Source organism: Acipenser ruthenus, chromosome 22 (assembly GCF_902713425.1).
Source record: "Acipenser ruthenus chromosome 22, fAciRut3.2 maternal haplotype, whole genome shotgun sequence".
Classification (NCBI taxonomy): domain Eukaryota; kingdom Metazoa; phylum Chordata; class Actinopteri; order Acipenseriformes; family Acipenseridae; genus Acipenser; species Acipenser ruthenus.
The window spans coordinates 18,500,245-18,523,260 of record NC_081210.1 but is presented as its reverse complement, the minus strand read 5'-3'; the positions used below and the strand labels follow the sequence as shown (position 1 = coordinate 18,523,260).

The window sequence follows — 23,016 nt, the reverse complement described above, 5'->3', positions numbered from 1 at the left end:
GTCTGCTCTTGACTCACGGGTTTTTTAGTCCCAGCTCTTTATTTATTTTTATTTTTTTGGACGTTTAAGCATTTTAAAACCGGAAGCAAGTCTGGTTATTTTTATTTGAAAAGGTGCCTATTCCAAAAATAGTAAAATATAACAGGAGGTACCTTTCAATACATTTTACATAAAAATAATTAAATATACACAGTACTATTTTATAGATTTATAAAAATCAGTTCGTCTTGTTACAAATGCTTAAGGCTCAAGAGCACCGCCTTTACAGCCGTTTTTTTGTGTGAAGTCAGAAAAGTTATATATATATATATATAACTGCTTACAAAGCAGCATTGGAACAATGACACGTGTGCAAAATCATAATACAGTTCAAACTAAATAAACATTAAAAAAAAAAAAACACTGTCTGTAAATGCAAGGAAACGATCCCGAGATTCACTTTACCTATTCGTGTGATCATTTCTGCACTTAGTAATATTGTCACCTTCAATCAAAGATCAAAACGTAAAGATAAATAAAATAAATAAATAAACCTTTATAGTGCCAGGGTGTCACATCCACATAAGACAGCTGTACACGTGCACTTACCCTATGAGGTTTTTGCGCATTTCCAGTGTTTTTTTTCTTTTCTGTAGCGTTCCATGGTTTTTGTACAACACTTTATTACACTATCGTTCTTGTTTGACTGCAGCTCGCTGACTCAGACGCAGGCGGTGCTATAAACCATCTCGTTTACGAATTCATTTGCGCATGCCTAGTTTATTTTTTCAACCATCTTTGAATCTTGTCTGCCAGAAAGTGTCGCATTTCGATGATTTTACTTTGAACGTGTACAGAACATCCTTAATTCTCGTGTAAGTATCTGTGGCTGAGTATCGCAACCTCATATATTTTAACTTTAGGTGTATTATACCAAATATTTTATTTAAATAAATATATATATATACGTCTAAAAAAGTGACAGAACTATTTTCGCATCCTCCGCACATGATTACATGCAAGTGTTCTGCACCGCAGTAGTAAATCCACTAATTAACAGTACAATGTTCTCTGACAAAGAATGTAAAACAATTAAAATATCAGATCAATAGGTTATACAATATATTGCACATCATTACTGTATTATTACAATTGTGCTGGAGACAGTGTTTGGCAGCTACAATGCCAGATAATGCTAGGAGACACTATTTCTGACACATGACAGGGTGGCAAATTGATGTTGTGCTGCATATGGTTTGATAGGTTTTTTAAATGTTACTTATTAATCAATTAATAGTCTTAATATACTTATTCAGTCTTTATTTGTAAATTCCTATATAATTTTGTATTGTCTTTATAATTAGTTTGTATATATTGTATATGTGTTTGCTTTGTATATTGCCTGTAATTTAGAAGCGTTATATATATATATATATATATATATATATATATATATACACACACACACACACCTCCATTATTCCAGTTTTTATTGAAATTTATGCAGTTTAATGTCTCAATGTACTCTGAAATTAAAGCATAGAACAAATAAACAATTGGAGATAAAAAATAAATCATGGAATCGTTTTGTTTAACAAAATTTAATCTAAATTTTTCACTCATCAAAGTAGCCACCTTTTGCAGATATAACAGCCGAACACACTCGTGGCATTCTTTCTACAATGGAAATCAAATATTGTTCGGAAAGTTCTTCCCAACACTGTTGCAGAAGTTCCCACAAATGTGTTGCACTTGTAGGTTGCTTTGCTTTCACCCTTCTGTCCAGTTCATCCCAAACCAGCTCGATGGGGTTTAAATCTGGAGACTGTGCTGGCCATTCCATGATTTGAAGCCTACCGTCTTGTTCTTTTCTTCTAAGGTAGTTCTGACATAGCCTGGAGGTATGTTTTGGGTCATTATCTTGCTGTAGGATGAACCCCTGACCAACTAGGCGTATACCAGAGGGTATTGCATGGCGCTGCAAAATGCTGTGGTAGCAGTTTTGGTTCAGGGTGCCACTCACTCTGTGCAAGTCGCCGACTCTGGATCCAGCAAAAGAGCCCCAGACCATCACACTTCCTCCTCCATGTTTGACAGTTGGTGTCACACACCGAGGAACCATCCTTTCGCCTACTTGACGGCGTACAAAAACCCTGCGTGATGAACCGAAGATTTCAAATTTTGATTCATCGGTCCATAAGACCTTCTTCCCGTCTTCAGTAGTCCACTGGCGGTGCTTCATGGCCCAGGCAAGCCTCTTTTTCTTATTTTGCCATCTTAGCAATGGCTTTCTTACTGCCACTCGACCTGTCAAACCTGCAGCTGGAAGTCTTCTCTTCACAGTTGAAACTGAGACTTGCTTACTTCGACCAGTGTTAAGCTGTGCTTGAAGCTGTTGTCCTGTGAGCCGCCTATCACGCAAGCTGTTGACTCTCAGAAACTTGTCTTCTGATTCTGTTGTGGCTTTGGGTCTGCCAGACCTCTTCCTGTCAGAGTTTCCTCCAGTTTCCAAGTGCCTTTTGATGGTGTAGGAAACTGTACTCACTGACACCTTGGCTTTCTTTGCAATTTCTCTAAAGGAAAGACCTACACTTTTAAGGGTTATAATGGTCTGTCTGTCTTCCTTTGTTAATTGCCTTTTTCTCGCCATTATGAGAGCAATATACTACTTCCTGCAGTACAATACTGTCCAAATAATGCTTAAGAGGGTGTAGTAACACAGTCTGTTCCAACACTGCTTTTATACAGACAGAGGGTTTGTAAGTAATCAACAAAAGTTGGGACACCTGTTGGAAATTGTTAGCATCAACTTTCAAGGCTTAATTTACTTCCATTGCTGCAGAACAGCTGTAAGTTAACCCATTACTTGTTCCCTGAAAAAGGCCTTTTTGTATAACTCTGAAATGTACATTATTTTTCAGTTTTTGGTAACCTAAACTTTTTTTTTTAACCTCTGTCAATTTACCGCTTACCTTTGTACCATTTCAGGTTATTCACTGGACTTGAACTGCTTAAATTTCAATAAAAACTGGAAAAATGGGGGTGTTCTAAAACTTTTGACCAGTAGTGTATATGTATATGTATGTATATATATATATATATATGTATATATATATATATATATATATATATATATATATATATATATATATATATATATATACACACACACACACACACACACCTGACAAATAATAAAATGTAACAAAGTAAAAAAAACAAAACCAAAACAAACAAACAAAGAACAAACCACTATCCAAAATAAAACGTAAGGCTACGTTTACTAGTTACATAGCTACTTTCAACAATAGCTATGCAATTTATGTTATCTTAAGACAATTTAAAAGGCCGTTGTGTTGTGTACGTTTAAAAAACAAAAACATATTGCTGTTTAATTTTAAAACGAACCTGTATGGTTTATAGATCATTTAACGTCTTGCTATTTCAAATGCACCCAGCACACTAACATTTAAATACTTCAATTGATATTGGAAGAGGTTATTGACCGTAAGCAGCGTCACGGTCAATATCGCTTACCTATTCAGATTCCTGCATCCTTAACGGACGGGGAGACCCAGCTTGTACCAGACGCACCTGCACTAGTTACAGGTGTTCCGGCTCCTAAGTACAGCTTTTTGTAAGTTCCCACGCGGATTCATTTTGAAATGAAGTTTGCTAAAGGGTATTTGTATGTGACTTTAAACAAACATGTTTGCACTTATAACGCCAAATTGAATTGACATTTAAAATTGTTTGTTTACCTGGACAGCAGCCGTAATGGCCAAGTGGATCTTGTTTAATCGATCTGTACTTCAATTCAAGAACATGCGGAAAATAAGGCAGATTAACTAGCAGTTATTTTTTTTGGTGACTTTCTGTAAATTACTGTATACTTGTTTGTAGACATTGTATTGATATAACTGGTTGGTTGCCAAAGAACTAATATCTGGGTGCAGCCATTATTTGCATTACGCAAAAGATTAATTTTTTTACTGCAGTATATTTAACTCATGCACCATACTGTATCTGGAAGACCGGAAGAATGAACATTTTTAACACAATGCTTCCCCCTGTGGCCAAAACATGTAACAGCATCTGTTGGACTAATAATACTTGCTAAGTACTGCATGTACTGTAGTTTAAATTGTTTTGGTTATATATGTGTGGATAATGGAAAGTGTATATCGATGCAGCCCCCAGAACTGCAATTCACAGAGGCTCCTTTTCACTGTTAGGTTCAGTAACCTATACATACTCCTAATCTAAACATTTGTAATGAGAATGTAAGGTCAGGATACAGAACTTCTCTGAATCTTATCTTGAGGCAAGAGAGTGTAGAAGGTGAGGCAGAGCATCAAGGTCAGGACTTAAGAGATCAGGTTCAAAAGTCCAAGTCAATTATGGTGACAATAAAGCCTCCATAAAACCTTGTACTGTCACATCCTGTTAAAAAGCAGGGCGGCCAAACTTCTTGATCAAAAAACCATGCATTTTTTTTGGTTTTGAAGTTAATCTAAATCAGTAACATCTGGCTCAGGAACTTCTATGAACAGCACAGCCACTGTCTTCATGTATTTCAAATACAGTATTCTGAATCTAGTCTGAGCTTCGTCTTATCTAAGAGTGTGCATCACCTAGTCATATAACTGAATTCTGACAGGCTTATAAATTCTCGAAGAAAATAAAACAAGAGGAGGCCCATCTATGCTAGTCCGGTTGCCAGTAGCTGATAGATCAACACTTTGTCTTAAAGGATCCAAGTGATTCAGCATCATGACTAGGTAACCCATTCCATACCCTCACCACCCTCTGTCCTTAGTCTTTTTCCACTTCATTTTAAGCGATGTCCTCTGGTCCTGGTTTCTGTACTGCCCTTCAAGTATTGGTTAGGGTTAACCTTGCCAACTCTCAATTTCTGTATGCCTTTCTGTGCGCGAATCTCTCACAAACACAGCATATTGTTACTAGAGCATTCTAATATAATAACAGTGAACTGCTTCAGCATAATACAATGCAGGTGACTAATTACACGATTTGAAATAATAAAATCAAAACAATGCCATTTACCGAGAGAGTCTTTTGGGGAAATATGTTTTTATTTGAAACTTGTTACGTCATGAAATATGATATTGGTTACACAATAATTATTCACACAATAATGATGGGCAAAAAACCCCAAAAAACTGTACACTATGGAAAATGCATTTTAACATACCAAAATTAAAATTGAAAGCACATTTTATTAAACACATTTGTAGTCCCCCTACTAACAAAAAAAGAAGTGTTTTAAAATACTGGTACTTGTAAATAACATTTTCTGATATTTGTTATGAAAATCAAACGAAAACATAATCTGACAAGCTTATTTCATCAATAACAAAATGAAGCTATATTGAAATAAATAGTATTCATTCATTTAGACTGTCACACACATGGGGAATTGATTCTAATGAACTAAAACAGTGAGGATCTAATACTGTGGTTCATTGATTAAAATACTAAATGCAGTGATCATTAAAACAGACCCCATGGTTTGGCAATATATCTGACAGGTCTATAATATAATGGTGACCTTACAAATACACAAAGAACATGCTTGTCAAAATATCAACACCATGTAAAAAAGCTGAAACATTTCAGATCTACTGAGTAACAGGAGTAAAACTGATTTGAAATGGTACTAGAAATAAACCTCTACCAAAGACTCCACTCACAGCGGGAGAGGGGGAAGAAACTTTGCTGTGTGTTGTATTTCAATACAATGCAATTCAAAATACATTTTTGTTGAAAATTCTCTCTTGAAATGTCTTTTGAAATACAGAAATAACACATAGGGTTTCTTAGTGATGGCTAATCAATTCTTGTTTGAGGAAGTGCTACACCTTCATTAAAACCAACAACACTGTATGAATACATTCTTCAGGATTTTCTTTGGCTTTGAAGTTTTTCCAGCCTGAAAAGCAATTCATTGTCCCCTCCAAACAAATGATCTGGGTTTTAATCAAAGGTCAGCTTTAACTGACAAAGCCTATTCTTTTCCGTTTTACCTAAAGCCACTGGGAAGCCATCATATTTCAGAGACATCCGTTTTTTTTATTATATTTTTTTTATCCAGTCCAGTGTTAAAAGAATTCCTACAGGGCTACTTTTTAATGTAAATAAACTGTGTGTTCAAAACATTGCAAACTTAATAAATCTCCCAGAAAATATTGTGTTACAAGCTTAGAGAAATGTGCCATAATAAAACAATACAAATATATATCATGTAAATTCTGGGTATGAAGCAATTTGGAATTTCTAGATGGTTAGTGAACCCACTTTTCTTCAGATGCAGTAGTATCTCAACCACATTCTATTTCTTGGCCTTGCTTTATACAGTGATTCAAAAGTCACTTGACTTGACAAGTACATAGGCATGCAAGGGGATAAGTAAAGCCCTGAAAAGCAATGAAACCAGGACTACGAGGAAGAGGATGGTGTGGTTTATACCTGGCAAGTTACAAACAGGATGGTGTGGTTTATACCTAGCAAGTTACAAAGAGGATGGTGTGGATTATACCTAGCAAGTTACAAAGAGGATGGTGAGGTTTACAAAGTGGCCAAAACTTGTAGGGAAAATAAAATAAAAAAAAAACCAAGAAACTTTCCTTTAGGGTTTTTATTCCTTCTGCATGGCACTCTCCAAATATATGTAACACGTGTTTGAAATAGATTTTCCACAAGTGCATTATTTCTGTAATATGCAACACTAAAAGTACTGGAAGTAGTGAATGATACGTTGATATTCAACTGAAGTCTTACACAATCGATTCATACAGGATATTCCGATACTGAGAGATTAGTATGTTGAGGGTTTTAAAAAATCTGCCCTGTAAAAAGTGAAAGCAAAGACTCCCATTCTAAAGGTGTTTTCAGATGAAACAAACCACAGGTCCTAGTCTCTAGCACACAGTAAACTGTGGAATGACTCGGCAATGCAAGTCTTGTTTTCAACTCTTTTAAGCACCCATACATATCTGCTCAAGTGAAATAAGTAACCTGCTTCTCAATTCCATGGCATGAATCTGAACTAGTAACATGTGCATAATAATATCCACTTTCTATAGTAAGAACTATGCTACAGTTGTGGATAGACATCCCATTCTTGGAGAAGGTATTCTAGGAAGAGGTGGAAGCAATCAGATTTAATGGCATCTGAGTATGAACATGGGTAATACTGGCGCGTGTCCAATTCTTGCATATACGTGTGTGTGTGTGTGTGTGTGTAGACTGATATCTACCAAACTATTTATAACACACTCCTGATACTTTTATATGTCTGCACTCTGACAAGTTATTTTAAATACAGTTGCAAACAATTGTATTTGTGATACATGCAAGCAATCACTTCAATTAGCCAATCTTGTAATACTGAAAAAAGTGGACTGTATACAGAACATGCAAGTTCAATGCAAAAGACAATGCCAACCATGTTTGGCAAAATCACGTCAACACGACCCTCAGTGAATTGTCAGTGATTTAGAAATGACATTTTTTAAAAAGGGGTTTATCTTCATGCACTTAATTACTTTTAAATACAAAACTTCAGCTTGCTTTAAAATGACAAAAAAAAATCAAACTTGCTTTAAAAATACCATGCATTGTAATTGCAAAATACATTTTATATAGGCTTTGCTTTACCTGTTATGAACATAAATGTAAATCGAGCCATATTATAGAATATAAAAAAACAAACTTATTGACAGTATGTTGATCTTAAAATATTAATACCAGAGAATGTCTTACTTTCGCCATGTGTACCGACAGGTGTGTTAAAAAAGAAGATACAATCCCAACAGAAATGCCTGTCTTCAGTGCGGCATCTTTCTATTAACAGACATAAAATGACACGTGTGCGTCACATCCCCTTTGGAAGAATGGAGGAGAATGGAGGAGAATGAGGGTTGCTTTTACTTGGCGTTCCTGCAGGGCACACAAGACCGGCCTGGTCTGTGACGGCACAGCTTCAAGCGCCCTGTTCCCAGTCTAATAAAGGGTTGGGATTCAGACTGGTGCAATCCCATGCATGCTGGCAGGCCTCTTCCAATGGGCCGTCCGTCCCTTTATGTAGAGAAGCCCAGAAAACAAGTTTCTTTCACTGTGGACGTCTAGGGCTGAGACATTCTTTTCCTCTTGGGTTTGAACCAAGCTGGTTCACCCTTTTAGTGGGAAGAAAAAGCAAACTGTTCCTTAGTGCTGTGAAGCTTAACATGTGAACTAGTGTTCCATGCATCACTCCGCTGTGTTCACAAGGATGATCAGTCACTGTTAATAATGTTAGGGGTCATTATTAGTCCATGTAGCAGCACTTCATAGCCCACAGCACTGGAAAGTTAATTTTTTTCAGTGGGTGAGTAGAGTTCTTTGTTCCATTTTTTTTTCATACACCATGTCCAATATAATAGCTCAATATATTATAAAAAAAAAAATACAAACTTTTTTTTACAAAAAAAAAAAAAAGGCTTCAACCCACAAATTGCCATATCAATATGTACACACTCCATGCTCGATGGTTAGAGATCACTGCAAACACAGGAAACACAAGGTTACATTTCAGGAGGATATTGAGATTATAAGAACACACACAGCAGAAACTGACTCCCCCTACTGCTGGGGCAGGTCACAAATACAGAAACAGAAGTTATAAATGGGACTTGGTCTGGAGATACTTTAGCACAAGAGTATCAGAATCTGTCCTCCTGCCCCGCTCATCTGTATTTGTGTTTTTAAGATCTTTTAACTTCTCACACAACACTGTCCCTTACACACACACACAGTGGACACTGCTCATGCTGGTCTACTGTTATAGACAGCTCTAGTTTTGAAGTTACAGCTGGAGAGGAGGATGAATGAAACTGACATGCTTGCTTTATGTGCAAACTATGGCAGTTTACAATATCTGTGCCCTCCTGGTTGTTTTACACATTAGACTCAATAAACAAAACAAACAAAAAAAACATGCCAGTCTATTACTTGCAGAAGTTACATACCTTATGCCAACATCCTGGTATAGGAAGTCCATCTGGACCCTGTATTATTAAAAAAATTAATTAATAATGTCAGTCTGAGTTGTGTTCCCTGCTGCATCGGTACATTGTTACACCCAGCACTTCATTCACATAGTCATTCAGCGAGATGTGGGGGTTCACTGCACTGATCATGCAAACCCAAAATGAGTTTCAAAACATTCCATTGAATCACCGATCAATATCCAACAAGAGTGGCCTCATTTACAGAGGGGAACCATTCATCAGACCCACACTGCCAGTGATTACACAATCTCTAGAACACAAACAGATTGTTAATTCTCTAGAAATGCAGAGCAAACGTTTCGATGTGTGCGCTCATGCAGCCAACGACAAATGGATTAGTCACGACAGACCCCACCTGGTCTAGACGCACACAAATCCTCTTGGAGCTCAGCGAGCGGGGTTCTTGGATATGTTTATTGTATTGTTTGTCTGCTTTGATTTTCTTGCTGTTTGACAATAAGTCACTCACACACTTATTTTAATATAAAGTGTTAGCCTGCGTCTGCATCTCATTTTAGAATGGGACATCTAGTAATCTTTTCTTTGCAAATTGTGCTTTGAATGGTTCCCTTTCCCCTGTTCAATAAAGCAACAAGCCTCAAACTGTGAGGAACCTGTCAAAGACAGTGGACATGAAGATACTCAGTGAAAGGACATATAGTTAGAAACACACAGGCGGGGAACCAATATTTCTGATGGGGGTGCAAACAGTGGATGTTATGCTTCAAGACATTTTCATGGCATGAGCCCGATGTCAAATGAAAATAAGGGTTATATTTTTTTCTGATCAAGGACGTGAATAAAACTATCAAATCAATTGCAATTAAAAAGGCCACTTTCTTGCATGAGGAAATCAAAGTTAATTAACAGCCATTTAGTCCGCCAGCATTCAATTTTGGAAAAACAAAAAAAAGTCCAGTAGACTTGTCTAAACATTTGTTTTGTGGACTTTAGTTTACATTCGATTTTATGGCTTATGTTTTGCAATTATGGATGAAGCATTAAATACAGCTGAAAGCCAGCTGGAGACATTTATAGGATAACTCGGTATTGGAGAAACAGATAAGGGAAGAATATACATAGATCCAATAATGCAAGGGTTTGAAGAGATGCACAATGGATAAACCACATCCCCACAGCTCACAAGAGTACAGAACAGCATGCACACACTCAAACAAGAGACACACCACATCCCCACAGCTCACAAGAGTACAGAACAGCATTCACACACTCAAACAAGAGATACACCACATCCCCACAGCTCACAAGAGTACAGAACAGCATGCACACACTCAAACAAGAGATAAACCACATCCCCACAGCTCACAAGAGTAAAGAACAGCATGCAGACACTCAAACAAGAGATACACCACATCCCCAAAGCTCACAAGAGTACAGAACAGCATGCACACACTCAAACAAGAGATACACCACATCCCCACAGCTCACAAGAGTAAAGAACAGCATGCAGACACTCAAACAAGAGATACACCACATCCCCAAAGCTCACAAGAGTACAGAACAGCATGCAGACACTCAAACAAGAGATACACCACATCCCCACAGCTCACAAGAGTACAGAACAGCATGCAGACACTCAAACAAGAGATACACCACATCCCCACAGCTCACAAGAGTACAGAACAGCATGCAGACACTCAAACAAGAGATACACCACATCCCCACAGCTCACAAGAGTACAGAACAGCATGCACACACTCAAACAAGAGATAAACCACATCCCCACAGCTCACAAGAGTAAAGAACAGCATGCAGACACTCAAACAAGAGATACACCACATCCCCAAAGCTCACAAGAGTACAGAACAGCATTCACACACTCAAACAAGAGATACACCACATCCCCACAGCTCACAAGAGTACAGAACAGCATGCAGACACTCAAACAAGAGATACACCACATCCCCACAGCTCACAAGAGTACAGAACAGCATGCAGACACTCAAACAAGAGATACACCACATCCCCACAGCTCACAAGAGTACAGAACAGCATGCACACACTCAAACAAGAGATAAACCACATCCCCACAGCTCACAAGAGTACAGAACAGCATGCACACACTCTACACTCACAAGCAGCAGACAGGTATAGAGCATCACCTTCCGATTATTTTACTACAATTCAAGCAGAGAGAGTGGGATGCACAGTCTAGGAACAGGCAGAAAACCCCATGTAGCAGAGGGAGGGAAGGAAGAATAGAAAGAAAAGAAAGAAAGAGTGAAATACTGTACCAAGGGACAGGGAGCATCCAGACCAGGCAAGCCCACCTCCCCCTGGCCTCCTCTACCTCCTGGAGTCCCCTGTTTGTGAAATGAACCTCTTGTGTAACTAGTGAAGCAGGAAACACTACAGCAGCCACACCCATTGCACATGGAGATTATACCCGTCGTTGTGGAATCTGTCATTAACAGCATTGTGATGAAACGCTATGAAACTGTCACCCATCGTAGAATTCATTCTTCACCTCGTGCAACTCAAACAGGTTGAGAAAGAAAACGTTGTTTGTGCTCCCCAGGATAGAGCAAGGGTTAAATTACATTGTAATAACACACTTCTAAGTTATATAACGAAATGTTTAATAACACAAAATAGTCTTATTGCTGAGTATACCGGTACATACCAGTTCATTCTAAAAATCCAGAGGCCCGTTTAGGCAAATGCAGCAGAAACAAAATATATAAAGTTGAAGGTAAGGGATACGGGTATAAGAATCTGTGATCTGTTTGTGCCTTTGGTGGACAGCACTGCAGTACTGCAGGACCACAGTGAAAGGGGCATGTATCATACTGTACCTCTTAGAAACATGTGCGCCCCCTGTGCTGTAACTCCACAGCTATATTCACACATTGAAAACAACATATTTGTCAAGATTTGCCTGCTAATCTAGAAGTTTATTTAGTTATGTAAAAATACATCGAAGACCATACAGAACGAACTTCTAGATTGTATGCTCGAAGTGTACAAGAAGAAAATGAAAACTTTAGTTTCAAATGCAAGCTTCGTGTCAGTACAAAGCGAGGAAACGACGAATCACTCAGCTAGTGATTGTGGTGAGGTATATTATCACTGAGGGCTCTGTAGTTGAGAGGTTTCACGTTTTTTTTGGGACCGAACAACTGAAGGATTAACAACTCTTCTGAAGCAAGAACTGGAGCCTTACCATTTAAAAACTAAACTTATTGCGCTGACATACGACGATGCAGTTGTAATGAGGGGTCTCTGAACAAATGTGAACCTTTTCGCGGTTTGCGGTTCGTGTGCGGGTCAGAAATTTATTTTTGGGTCAGGCTCGGGTCTGAATTTGAATCACAAAAACGTTCCCTGTCCTTTCATCGTACTCGTCTGTAAATGTACCCGTATTTACTGCACTAAAGCAGGAGGCGATTAGGGAGCAGTCAGCTTACTAAGCAGTATTCTCGGTTTGTATTGCCGCTTGTTTGATAAGTCGCAAGATCCTTTTATCACGTCTGCTTGGTGATATTAAAAATGTTTGTGAACGAGGTGAAACAAAAGATAGAGCAGGGTTTATACCACATAGTGGATAATAGTTTGAGAAGTAAATCAGTCAGAAGTATGGAATTCTTTTGGAGTCATAGCGAATGAAAATAATGAATATATGCCTGGATTCGTCATGTTTTTGTGAACTACAGCCATAAAACTGGTACATCTCTGAAAAAGCACAGGTGTAGGTTCCTTTCAACTGGTGGTACGAAAGGAATAGACAGGTATTTTATAGTACAGTTAAACTATATCCATACCACTAGAGGGAGCTACCACACTGTATAGCCTATTGTATAAACTCAATGGTGAATGGTGGAGATATCTGTGAGTGACATCAGTTACATGACCAATAAGCTGCTGAGGGGAAATGACCCAGCAAGTCTAACAGATAACCTGAGAATACCGCACAGAAACTGGGAACTTTCTTTATCCTAGTTTAGCACCAGATGCCATGTTTTAAAATGAAAATACATGCATGCTAGAACACGTGCTTCTTTCAAAACTGCACATTTAATTAATGATATTTTAAAAACCAATTAACTAATTTATTTGCTTTCTGTATAAACATTGAACAATAAAACAACATATTTTATTCATAAAACACTGCTAGATTAAATACCTGTGTAGCTAATGGAAGTGCAGAACTGGTAGATTTAGGAATCATTTTGACAGCTACAACCACTTTATGGGTCTAGTTTCAACAAAGCAACACAATATGCATGACCTGAATGAACTCTTGAAACAGAGACTCAGGAGCCTATTAGAATGAGCCCTGGGTCTCTGTATTGGGAGAGACTGGTTGAGAAGTGGATGAAGCTCATGTATTTCCAAGCCCCTGCAGAATGCAATGGCTATAGCAGTGGCTGTTTGCAACACATGGCAATGAAATGACTGCTGTAATAATAGCATGTTCACGCACCACTGGACATGGCTGGTCCAATCCAGGGGGTCCTTGCTCTCCTTTGTGCCCCTTTAGTCCTCTCTTTCCTGTTGTCCCTCTCTCCCCCTGTGGACACAATCCATTTATCAACATTGTTTTAATCAGGCAAGCGACCTTGTATGTTGCTCCTTAATTAACAACAACAACAAAAACAACATCTGTCATGCTCTTAAATTGGGTATGAATGCTTTCTGTATTTACAGCTTTACTGTCATACAGCTCTACAGTGTTCCTACACATTGTCCAGTGAGAAAAATATGCCCCAATGTTTGATTGAAAAACATTTTTTGCTTTACGATGACAAAATAAAGAAAGAAAGAAATAAAAACAAACATGCACTGTTTTCACTCAGAACCCATGCTTACGAATTATCCTGTTATCTCTGAATAATGACCCACTCCCCATAAAAATGCCACCATCTCACAAGGTCAGTGGTATCAGCAACGTGAGTGGACCTGCACATTAAACATGTGGTATCAGCAACGTGAGTGGACCTGCACATTAAACATGTGGTATCAGCAACGTGAGTGGACCTGCACATTAAACATGTGGTATCAGCAACGTGAGTGGACCTGCACATTAAACATGTGGTATCAGCAACGTGAGTGGACCTGCACATTAAACATGTGGTATCAGCAACGTGAATGGACCTGCACATTAAACATGTGGTATCAGCAACGTGAGTGGACCTGCACATTAAACATGTGGTATCAGCAACGTGAGTGGGGAAATGGGCCAGACTGAGGAGCAGGAGTACCTACACATTAAGCATCTAGTAATTAAGCAGTCATTTAGTGACTGTGGTAAAACACAAATAAGCAGGGTGAAGGGTGTCTGCTGATGAGGAAAGAAAGGAGGAGGACCAGGGAAAAGAGGTGGGCAAAAGCAAAGGAGCAGCAGAGGAGCAGACTAGGAGCTGGAATGGAGGAGCCAGACAGGTTCAGAGTGAACAGCACAGCTGGAGAATGATGTAGCAACAGCAAACATCAAGCAGGAGCAAGAGGCAACACAAACACATGAACACAGTGACGCTCGCAGTGCGGCGACACACAAGCAAACACAGAGGCCTCCTGTCAGTCTTACTGTATGAAAACCACCAAGGGTCTTAGCAAGCGGTCAAAGCAATTGGATCCTGTGAAGACCTCACTGTATGAGGAACAGCTTGTTAAGCCCCTTGATGATACAGAACCTCCAAGTCTTATGACTTTAACAGTGTGTTAATGAATAGGGCCCTAAACGCTTTCTCTTGACTTCCTCATAGTGCCTTGTTGTATTTATGATTTTGAAGTTTTCTTGTGGGCAGATCTGACTTATTCACTTTTCTATAGCCTACACACATACAAATACAGTGTAAAAATAGTGCTTTCCCTACTGAATAGAAAACTAAAATGCTTAAAATGTCAAGTAGTTTGTTTGTTGAGGCATCGGTCTGTATTGTGCAAATGGAAGATGGATTTGTGCAGATCAGAGGCTAATCAGAGAGAGAGAGAGAGAGAGAAGCTGTGATGAGCCGACACAAACCGAGGGAGAGATGTAGCCTGATCAACATGAATCAACCTGCTTGAAGGGGCGACAATTTAAAAGTACTTTCAAAAACGAAAAACTATTAATTGTGATAGAGAAATGAAGGAAACTTTTGATATGAGAATATTAAATAACAATGAATGGAAGCTGTCCAAACAACTCTAAAGCAAAAAAAATCTTGTGATAGTAACTACATTTTAAACTTGAGTAACAGCATTCATCACAAACAGTGGAGCTTTCATTTTAAATATGGAGAAATAATACAAGCACCCTAGTCACGAGCCAGTCCTTTTCTATGACAGTAAGCTCAAATGAACTGGCTCAAAGATCTGGATTTATGTTGTGCAATACATTTTCCACAATACATAAAGAGAGAAGCAGAACATGGAGAAAACACCATACCTTATCTCCTTTCACACCCTGGTCTCCCTTTTCACCTCTTAGACCTGGAAAACCCTGAACGGACCACGAGGACAGAAGTTCAGTCAAAGTTAATGTAATTGAAAAACAAGCTGAGAAATGTATTGTAGTGTACGCAATTAAGTATTGGAGAAGTGCATGTTTGGATTGAATAACACAATCGTACATAATTGTTGCATCACATAAATAACACAAATATTACATAGTGCTGTATTTATCTTTAGATAAGGTTTTGATTCAGAATTGTCATTTTCTATCAGTTAGTTATACACTGTAAGATATCCGTACATCTTAGATGCACATGTGAAATTTCTACATGGGTGTCTTGGTAGTTGTGAGGTAACAATACAGTATAATTCAAAGTCACAATGCTGGGACACTATACTCTATGCTGTGACTGCATGATGCATTTAAAAAATCCTTACGTCTAATCCTGGTTCCCCAGTCTTTCCCTGTGGATAGAGAAGCATGCAATTAATTTCATTCTTCACAAAACTGCTCATGTATAGAAATCCACAATCTACAACCAACTTGTTACTGGCAATCATGATAACAGCGCATCGTATCAGAGTCTATGAGGGGTTTATTGGTTACCTGCTATGTGGAAGAGATTGAAACAACCATGCACAGAAAACAGATTTAGACCTGACAATTGTTGTATGTGAATTAAAACCCAATGGGGGAAATGCACATCATTAAAAGGAAAAAATATTTCCCTCATTGTATGCCTAATCACTCTGGCTAATTCTGTCATGTTGTGATAATGTAGTTTAATTCTGTCATGATGTGATAATGCAGATTAAGTCTGTCATGTTGTCATAATGTAGATACATTTTCTATTCATATCTGCTCATCAAGGCTCCCTGTTCTGATTTTATTTATTTATTTTTAACATTACTCTGGGTGTTCAAGGCTTTCAATATTAAATGTAAACAATAGTAAACTGTTTTAATGTAAATTTAAACAAAGAATAATATCTTCTACAGCAATATACACTGCCTGGCCACTATTAGGACCTGTCTGTCCGATTGGGTTTGGTCTCGCTCTGCTGTTGGGCATGTTCTCCTGTATACCCTGCTGTGGGGCGTGTTCTCCTGTATACCCTGCTGTGGGGCGTGTTCTCCTGTATACCCTGCTGTGGGGCGTGTTCTCCTGCATACCCTGCTGTGGGGCGTGTTCTCCTGCATACCCTGCTGTGGGGCGTGTTCTCCTGCATACCCTGCTGTGGGGCGTGTTCTCCTGCATACCCTGCTGTGGGGCGTGTTCTCCTGCATACCCTGCTGTGGGGCGTGTTCTCCTGCATACCCTGCTGTGGGGCGTGTTCTCCTGCATACCCTGCTGTGGGGCGTGTTCTCCTGCATACCCTGCTGTGGGGCGTGTTCTCCTGTATACCCTGCTGTGGGGCGTGTTCTCCTGCATACCCTGCTGTGGGGCGTGTTCTCCTGCATACCCTGCTGTGGGGCGTGTTCTCCTGTATACCCTGCTGTGGGGCGTGTTCTCCTGTATACCCTGGGTCCCTTGATTACTCTGCTCTACTTTACTTGGCATCATTGTGGATCACGTCAACAACACTACAATTGGACCTGATGATTGGCTACACTCAAGATGACAATGCACCCATCCAGCGTGCCAGAATTGTGCGCTAAGGGTTTGAGGAGCATGACAGAAATGTCTTCTATGGCCACCACAATCCCTGGATCTCAATCCAATTGAGCAAGTTTGGAATTAATTTGAACACCTTTGTCATCACAATCATCTCCTTTCCTCTCTCTACTGGTTGTGTGAAATATTAATGACTGACTGGTTCACATCTCTTGAGACACCTTTCAGCACCATTGCCACATCAAGTCAAGGCTGTGATAATGGTGTCTCAAACTCATATTAAGTAAAGGTCCTAATAAATTGTCCAGGCAGTGTATATAGCTCAGCACGGTTTCTTTGCGAATGAGAAGGATACCTTTTCTCCCTTGGTGCCGGGAAGGCCTACCAAACCTGTGGGACCTGGAAGACCCTGAAACAAAGAAACACAAACATGACAAGGAAACAGGTTTGTTCCAAAGCTGGTCCTCTTCGGATTGAGAGCAGGTCTTCTGATTAGCTGGGTTTTATATTGTGCTGGTCACAATGAGGGCGTTTACTATTATAACTTGAATTCATATCTGAGAGAGAAGCTCTGAGAAAGCCAGCTGTGATGTAATGCAAGTTGACAACATTCAAATGAGGCTGTTAATTCACAAAATGCTAAAACGGCTCCATGTTGGGTGAAAGAAATGGTCATAAAACTTTTTTGGCAAAAAAATGACAAATTTCTCCATTCTGTTGTCCTGGTCTTTATTGTGATCCTCCACTAGATGGTGTTGTCTGCCACTGCTGGGTGTTCAGAAGAAAACTAGTCTGTCATTCTGGAGATTCACACTCGATTCAGAAATCAGCAACAGCACTTGAATTGAACTTTATGTGTGGATTAATGAATGCAGCAGTAGAAGTTTATGGATACTTAATACAAGCTCTGTTTCAGCTTGAGAAGCAAACATTTTACACATTGTTTTTGTTGTGCTGCTAACACAAGAAATAGCTATAGCTCTCACTTCCTCGCCATTGGCTATAAGGGGACAAGGTTCTTAAATACTAACTAGACTTACCCTCTCTCCAGGCTCCCCCTTCTCTCCATTCAAGCCATCTAACCCAGGCTCCCCCTGTATAACACAGTGAATGGTGATGTACTGTTGTTCTTGTATACAATGATACTTCAAAAAATCTAGACTTCACATTACAAAGACATTGAGTATTGAAAAGATGATTATTTAAAAAATCTTCAGAAATGTACAGTACCTCTGAGCCTGGAGCGCCTGTAAGCCCCTGTAAAAGCAAGTCAAAGTTTAAAGTCAGTATTGCTGGTTTTAGAGTCAATACAAAGCTACAATCTCAATTACAAACACAAACCGGCAGAGAACATTTCTTTATTGCATTGAATTTCTCAAACCTAAGCTTCCTGTGCCTGATATTACTGTGCCAGAAATCAAAAGTGTAAAGGATCCATTTGACATTTGTATCATCAAGCTTTCTTACAGCTCATTTTGTAGAAAAATACAAATTACTTTAACAAATGCTTTGGTGTTAACAGGAAACAAAATGTAAAACTGATATTTTCATTGTGGAAATATAAACTGTGCACCCCCCTGTCAAGCTACTTAAACATATTGTATTTGTTATACATAAAACTGCATGCAACACTACATTCCTTATTGCAACATTGTGGACAAAGGCAAGTTCTGGTCACTTACAATGGGACCTTGTGGACCGGGAGGCCCTGGCGGTCCAGGCTGGGAAATCATCTGGACCTGCAACACATTGACAAGCAAACCGGTCACTCCCCATTGCAGAGTCCAGTCAAACACACAGACCGGTCACTCCCCATTGCAGAGTCCAGTCAAACACACAGACAGGTCACTTCCCATTGCAGAGTCCAAGGAACCAGGGTTACGATAATAACTTATCAAGTGCGAAATGTAACCATTACTGAATGGGTCAGTATACCCAAGCCGTCGCAAGGGCAAGATTGCCCGGAATGTTACAAGACTAAGCCAAGGCTGCCTTGTGCGTTACCATTTAGAACCCCAGTAACATGTAGCTAGGGCTAAAAAATCAAGGGAGAACTCACCTGTGTTATAAGGGTTGACTCGAAAGCCGCCCTAAACAGGTCCAACGCCAGGGTTTTGAGGATCCACAACATTTAGTCTGTAGAACCTAGTGAAGGTATGGGGAGTAGCCCACACTGCTGCATTGCACATGTCTTTGACCCTGGAATAAAGCCCACGAAGTTGCCATGCTCCTGGTGGAATGGGCAGTGAGCTTCTGTGGAGGGGGCAAATTGACCAGCTCATAGACAGCCCTGACTGTGTCTGCTATCCATTTGGACAGCCTAAGTTTACACAGGGCTTGACCATGGGATTTAGCCCCATAGCAGACTAAACATTGTTCAGACTGCCTCCAACTTTTTGTACTGTCAACATAACACTCCAGGGCCCGCACAGGACAGAGCATATGGAGCCGTCACTCCCTGTCAGACTGGAAAGGAGGTGGATGGAAAGCCTCCATTTTCCACAGACTGGTTGACATGAAATGCCGAGATCATCTTTGGCAAAAAGGCAGGATTGGTAACCTTTGTTCTGGCCTCCGTAAAAATTAAGCAGGCTTTTGCAATGGAGAATGCCTGCCTCTCACTCACCCGCTTTGCAGAGGTAATGGCAAGGAAGAAAGACCCTTTGAGCAATAAATATTTCAGCACAGCTGAATGCATGGGGTCAAATGGAGGCTTCATGAGTGCATTAAGCATCACTTCACAGGCAGCTGAAGACATGGCAAACTGAAACAGCTGCCGGATAGACCTTTAAATGTAGAGGGGTATTTCCTCTCGCCAAACAGGTCATGCAAACATTGCAGTATAACTGCCATGGTTGTCCTCCTCAGGCAGACTGGCCTTGCATGTTTCACAGGTGTAAAACGCAGGCATGATGTACAGTGTACAGTACACAGATGTACAGGTGCTGCCTCAATCTGCTTACGATAGCAACCGGGTGTGTCAAGACCCGAACAGGACCGGTTTGGTACTGGACCGGGGAATAAGTCCCGGTCGGTAGCGGGTTGGAACTGGAACAGTACTGGGTTGATTCGTTACCGGTTTGGTGACTGTAGCAGTGGGTTGGTACAGTAAATATGGTTTAGGAGGTGAATACCCATTCGGTAATGGTTACATTTCATACTTGAAAAAGAACAAAATCTGACTTTGCTCTGGTAAAATCTTATCTAACTGAGATCAGAGAGCACAGAAACCCAGAAGAAATACCCATGTCCAAGCTTGACACACACCTGGCAAATTTCTGCATAACAAAAAAAAAAAAGACAGCAGCGAGTATGATCCTGGCACAATATGGTCTGTTTAAAGCACGGCAACTTTGATTCCCCACTGACAGCATCATCAGCAAGCAAACAAACCCCAGCACAGTAGGAGTGAGAGAACAGGAGACAGCACCACCAACTGGCTGGGAGACTAATTCTACACTCCTACACACAGCATGCAAACAGGGGTTTCAATTTGTTTTGAAGTATGTGGCACTTACAAGGCAGTAGGGGGCACCATTCTCATCAAGGCGCATTGTGGCAAGGGGTGAGTGTGTGGGAGGGGGGTGTCCACCCTCCCACTGGAAATGATGAAAAAAGGGATCAAATTGGTGCATTCTGGCACATTTTTGCATGGTTAAAGCATGTGCTACACTAGAAGTGGTCTGCTTGTAGTGTCTGACAAAGTATTAGTGCAACAAAGGAGCTTTATTTCAGCACTGCTCAAAGCAAGGCAAGATCAACAAGAAGAAGAATTCACTCTAGGATCATCAAGGCCCCTGCAATACAAGACTGGCTGGAAAAGGAACTGTAAGAAAAATCGATGAAATACTCCGATGCAAAATATTCTTGTTCACGCAACTTAAATATACCCCTACTGCTTTAAAATCACACAAGTTATACACAGTAGTGTGCAAAACTTTAGAAGCTATAAACAAACTGGAATGTTAGCAAAGTCTGCATTCTAAAGAAGTTGAGTGGAGATAGCTGAACTAAGGAAGAATGCAGTAAACATCCATATATAAGCAACAGTAGTTTAAATATTGTCTTTCAGAGATTATCTTTTCTATTTAATTTATTATCTTTTGATACTGAAGCTATTCATAAATAAGTTAGTATTCCTCAATTTAGTTGCATATTACTCTCTTGTTGCAATCTCTAATGGTTAACTTGACATATGTATTTTGCTCAAATAACTCAAGATATTTAAATACATAGGTGATAATATTTGTAATGTTGGATTTATACAACACACCAGAAATTAAGGCTCAGGCTATTTGAATACGAACGGAATGAAAAAAGCGAAGCAAGATTTATACTGTATAGACAGCAAGCTGCTTCTGAACAAAATAAATCTATACTGTACTGTTATCAGTAGAAAAAATATTAAAAGAAAAAACACTAGTTTAATAATGCAAATGTTTGATTTACATCAAAAACATTGAGAACCCTGTCTTGACCTTACAAAAGTACCGATTAGTGTCAAAGTTATTTTGTCTTTCGTAATAACAAATAAAAAGTGATCTTTGACATAGACAGAGACTCTTACAAGCTCAACATTAAATTACATTGTAAATAAAACAATGAAAGTAGTAAAGTTATTAAAAGTTAATTAAATATAATATTATTTTGAATTCAACACCTCCGCCTGCGAGAAGCCCCTGCTTGCAGGAACCGAGGTTCGCCACATTGGTGTTAGAAGTGGGATGCACGTACCCCGGCATGCACCTTTTTTTTTTTTTTTTAATTTAAATCGTACAGAATTTTTGTTTTCTTTCTGTTTTGGCATTGTAGGATTAAAATCCAAAGTAACCAACGCGTGCGAAATGACACGAGTCGTCACGAACGTCATCACGTGGAGATAGTTGGAGAGAACAGAAAATGGAGGGTTACGAACAGAAGGGAAAACTCAAATCTAGTTTTGGATATAAATTATGCTTGGAAGGAAAAATCATTAGAAAAAGAAAGGGTGTTCTGTTTCATCTGCAAGCAAGGTTTTTCGTGCAAGGGGAGTGCGAGTAGTTTGCAGTCACCCCACGTTACCATTTGAATTGCTCATCCTATTACTATAAAGTATGTATTAGCAGATTAATAAGCAGAACACTATTTCCTGTTTGTGGCACCAATCCCTGAACAGTAGAGTTAATATAAAATGTATTGGAATCTGTGCATTTTAAAAGATCCTGTAACATACGTAAACTGTGTTTTTTGTATTATTATTATTGGTTTTGTTTTGTTCTTTGAATATAATATAATGTAAAAAAGGAAGGTTGTTCAAAGAGCTCATAACTAAGTGTTACTTATGTTTGCACAAAAAACAAAAAAAATCCAATTCTCAGTTCTTGTACATTATATTTTGCTATTAAATTATTTCATGGATTGACATTGTTCTGTGAACATTTGTTACATTACTAAAATACAAAAAATAAAAATGCTTTTTAAAAAGACCAAATTCCCATTGGGCTTGCTTTTTTAATTTTTTTAAATTCTACTGATTTTTTAATATTACTATGCAGGACAGCCACTATAAATTACCTGTATTAATCAACTAATGCCCATAAATGAACCGATTTTGAATCGAGTGACAGACCTAATATATTAAAATAAAACATTATATACATTGCAAAAATAAATGTTCACACTTACAATATGGTCTTCCAAGCTAGATGGGCAAGGTTCTCCCTTCTCTCCTTTCTGACCATCAATACCCTTAAACAAGAACAACTTATAAGTGCCCTGCTAACTACAATAGACGCACACCCTTAAAGTGTAATATTCTGAAGCAGTGCAGTACGTACCTGCTAAACACAAACTCACTGAAGCAGAGTCATCAGGTTGTAAATAAATGCCTTTACATGTCTGACCTTCGTATTAAGCATTTGAAGTCCAATAGCTATACTAACTTTGTAGTTGGATACCTTTCCATTTCTTCTACTT

General features: G+C 39.1%; 1 protein-coding gene across 8 annotated transcripts in view; it reads right to left on the bottom strand.

Annotated features, from left to right (window-relative positions):
- Window positions 1-5,056: 5,056 nt before the first annotated feature.
- Window positions 5,057-23,016, bottom strand: part of LOC117431653 (collagen alpha-1(XXIII) chain-like) — a 53,118-nt gene continuing 35,158 nt past the window's right edge. For 2 of the 8 annotated variants that reach the window (XM_058996053.1, XM_058996054.1), the window contains exons 15-25: window positions 22,726-22,788; window positions 18,744-18,800; window positions 18,292-18,318; window positions 18,102-18,155; window positions 17,417-17,470; window positions 15,885-15,911; window positions 15,442-15,495; window positions 13,495-13,581; window positions 11,306-11,374; window positions 9,009-9,047; window positions 5,057-8,177 (exon numbers count right to left, since the gene is read on the bottom strand). In XM_058996053.1, the coding sequence (XP_058852036.1) occupies window positions 8,127-8,177; window positions 9,009-9,047; window positions 11,306-11,374; window positions 13,495-13,581; window positions 15,442-15,495; window positions 15,885-15,911; window positions 17,417-17,470; window positions 18,102-18,155; window positions 18,292-18,318; window positions 18,744-18,800; window positions 22,726-22,788 (582 nt within the window). In that variant the 3' untranslated portion in view covers window positions 5,057-8,126. Of the gene's footprint in view, window positions 8,542-9,008; window positions 9,048-11,173; window positions 11,223-11,305; window positions 11,375-13,494; window positions 13,582-15,441; window positions 15,496-15,884; window positions 15,912-17,416; window positions 17,471-18,101; window positions 18,156-18,291; window positions 18,319-18,743; window positions 18,801-22,725; window positions 22,789-23,016 lie in introns of all 8 variants that reach the window. The other 6 variants (XR_009308122.1, XM_058996055.1, XR_009308123.1 and 3 more) reach the window with 6 other exon arrangements.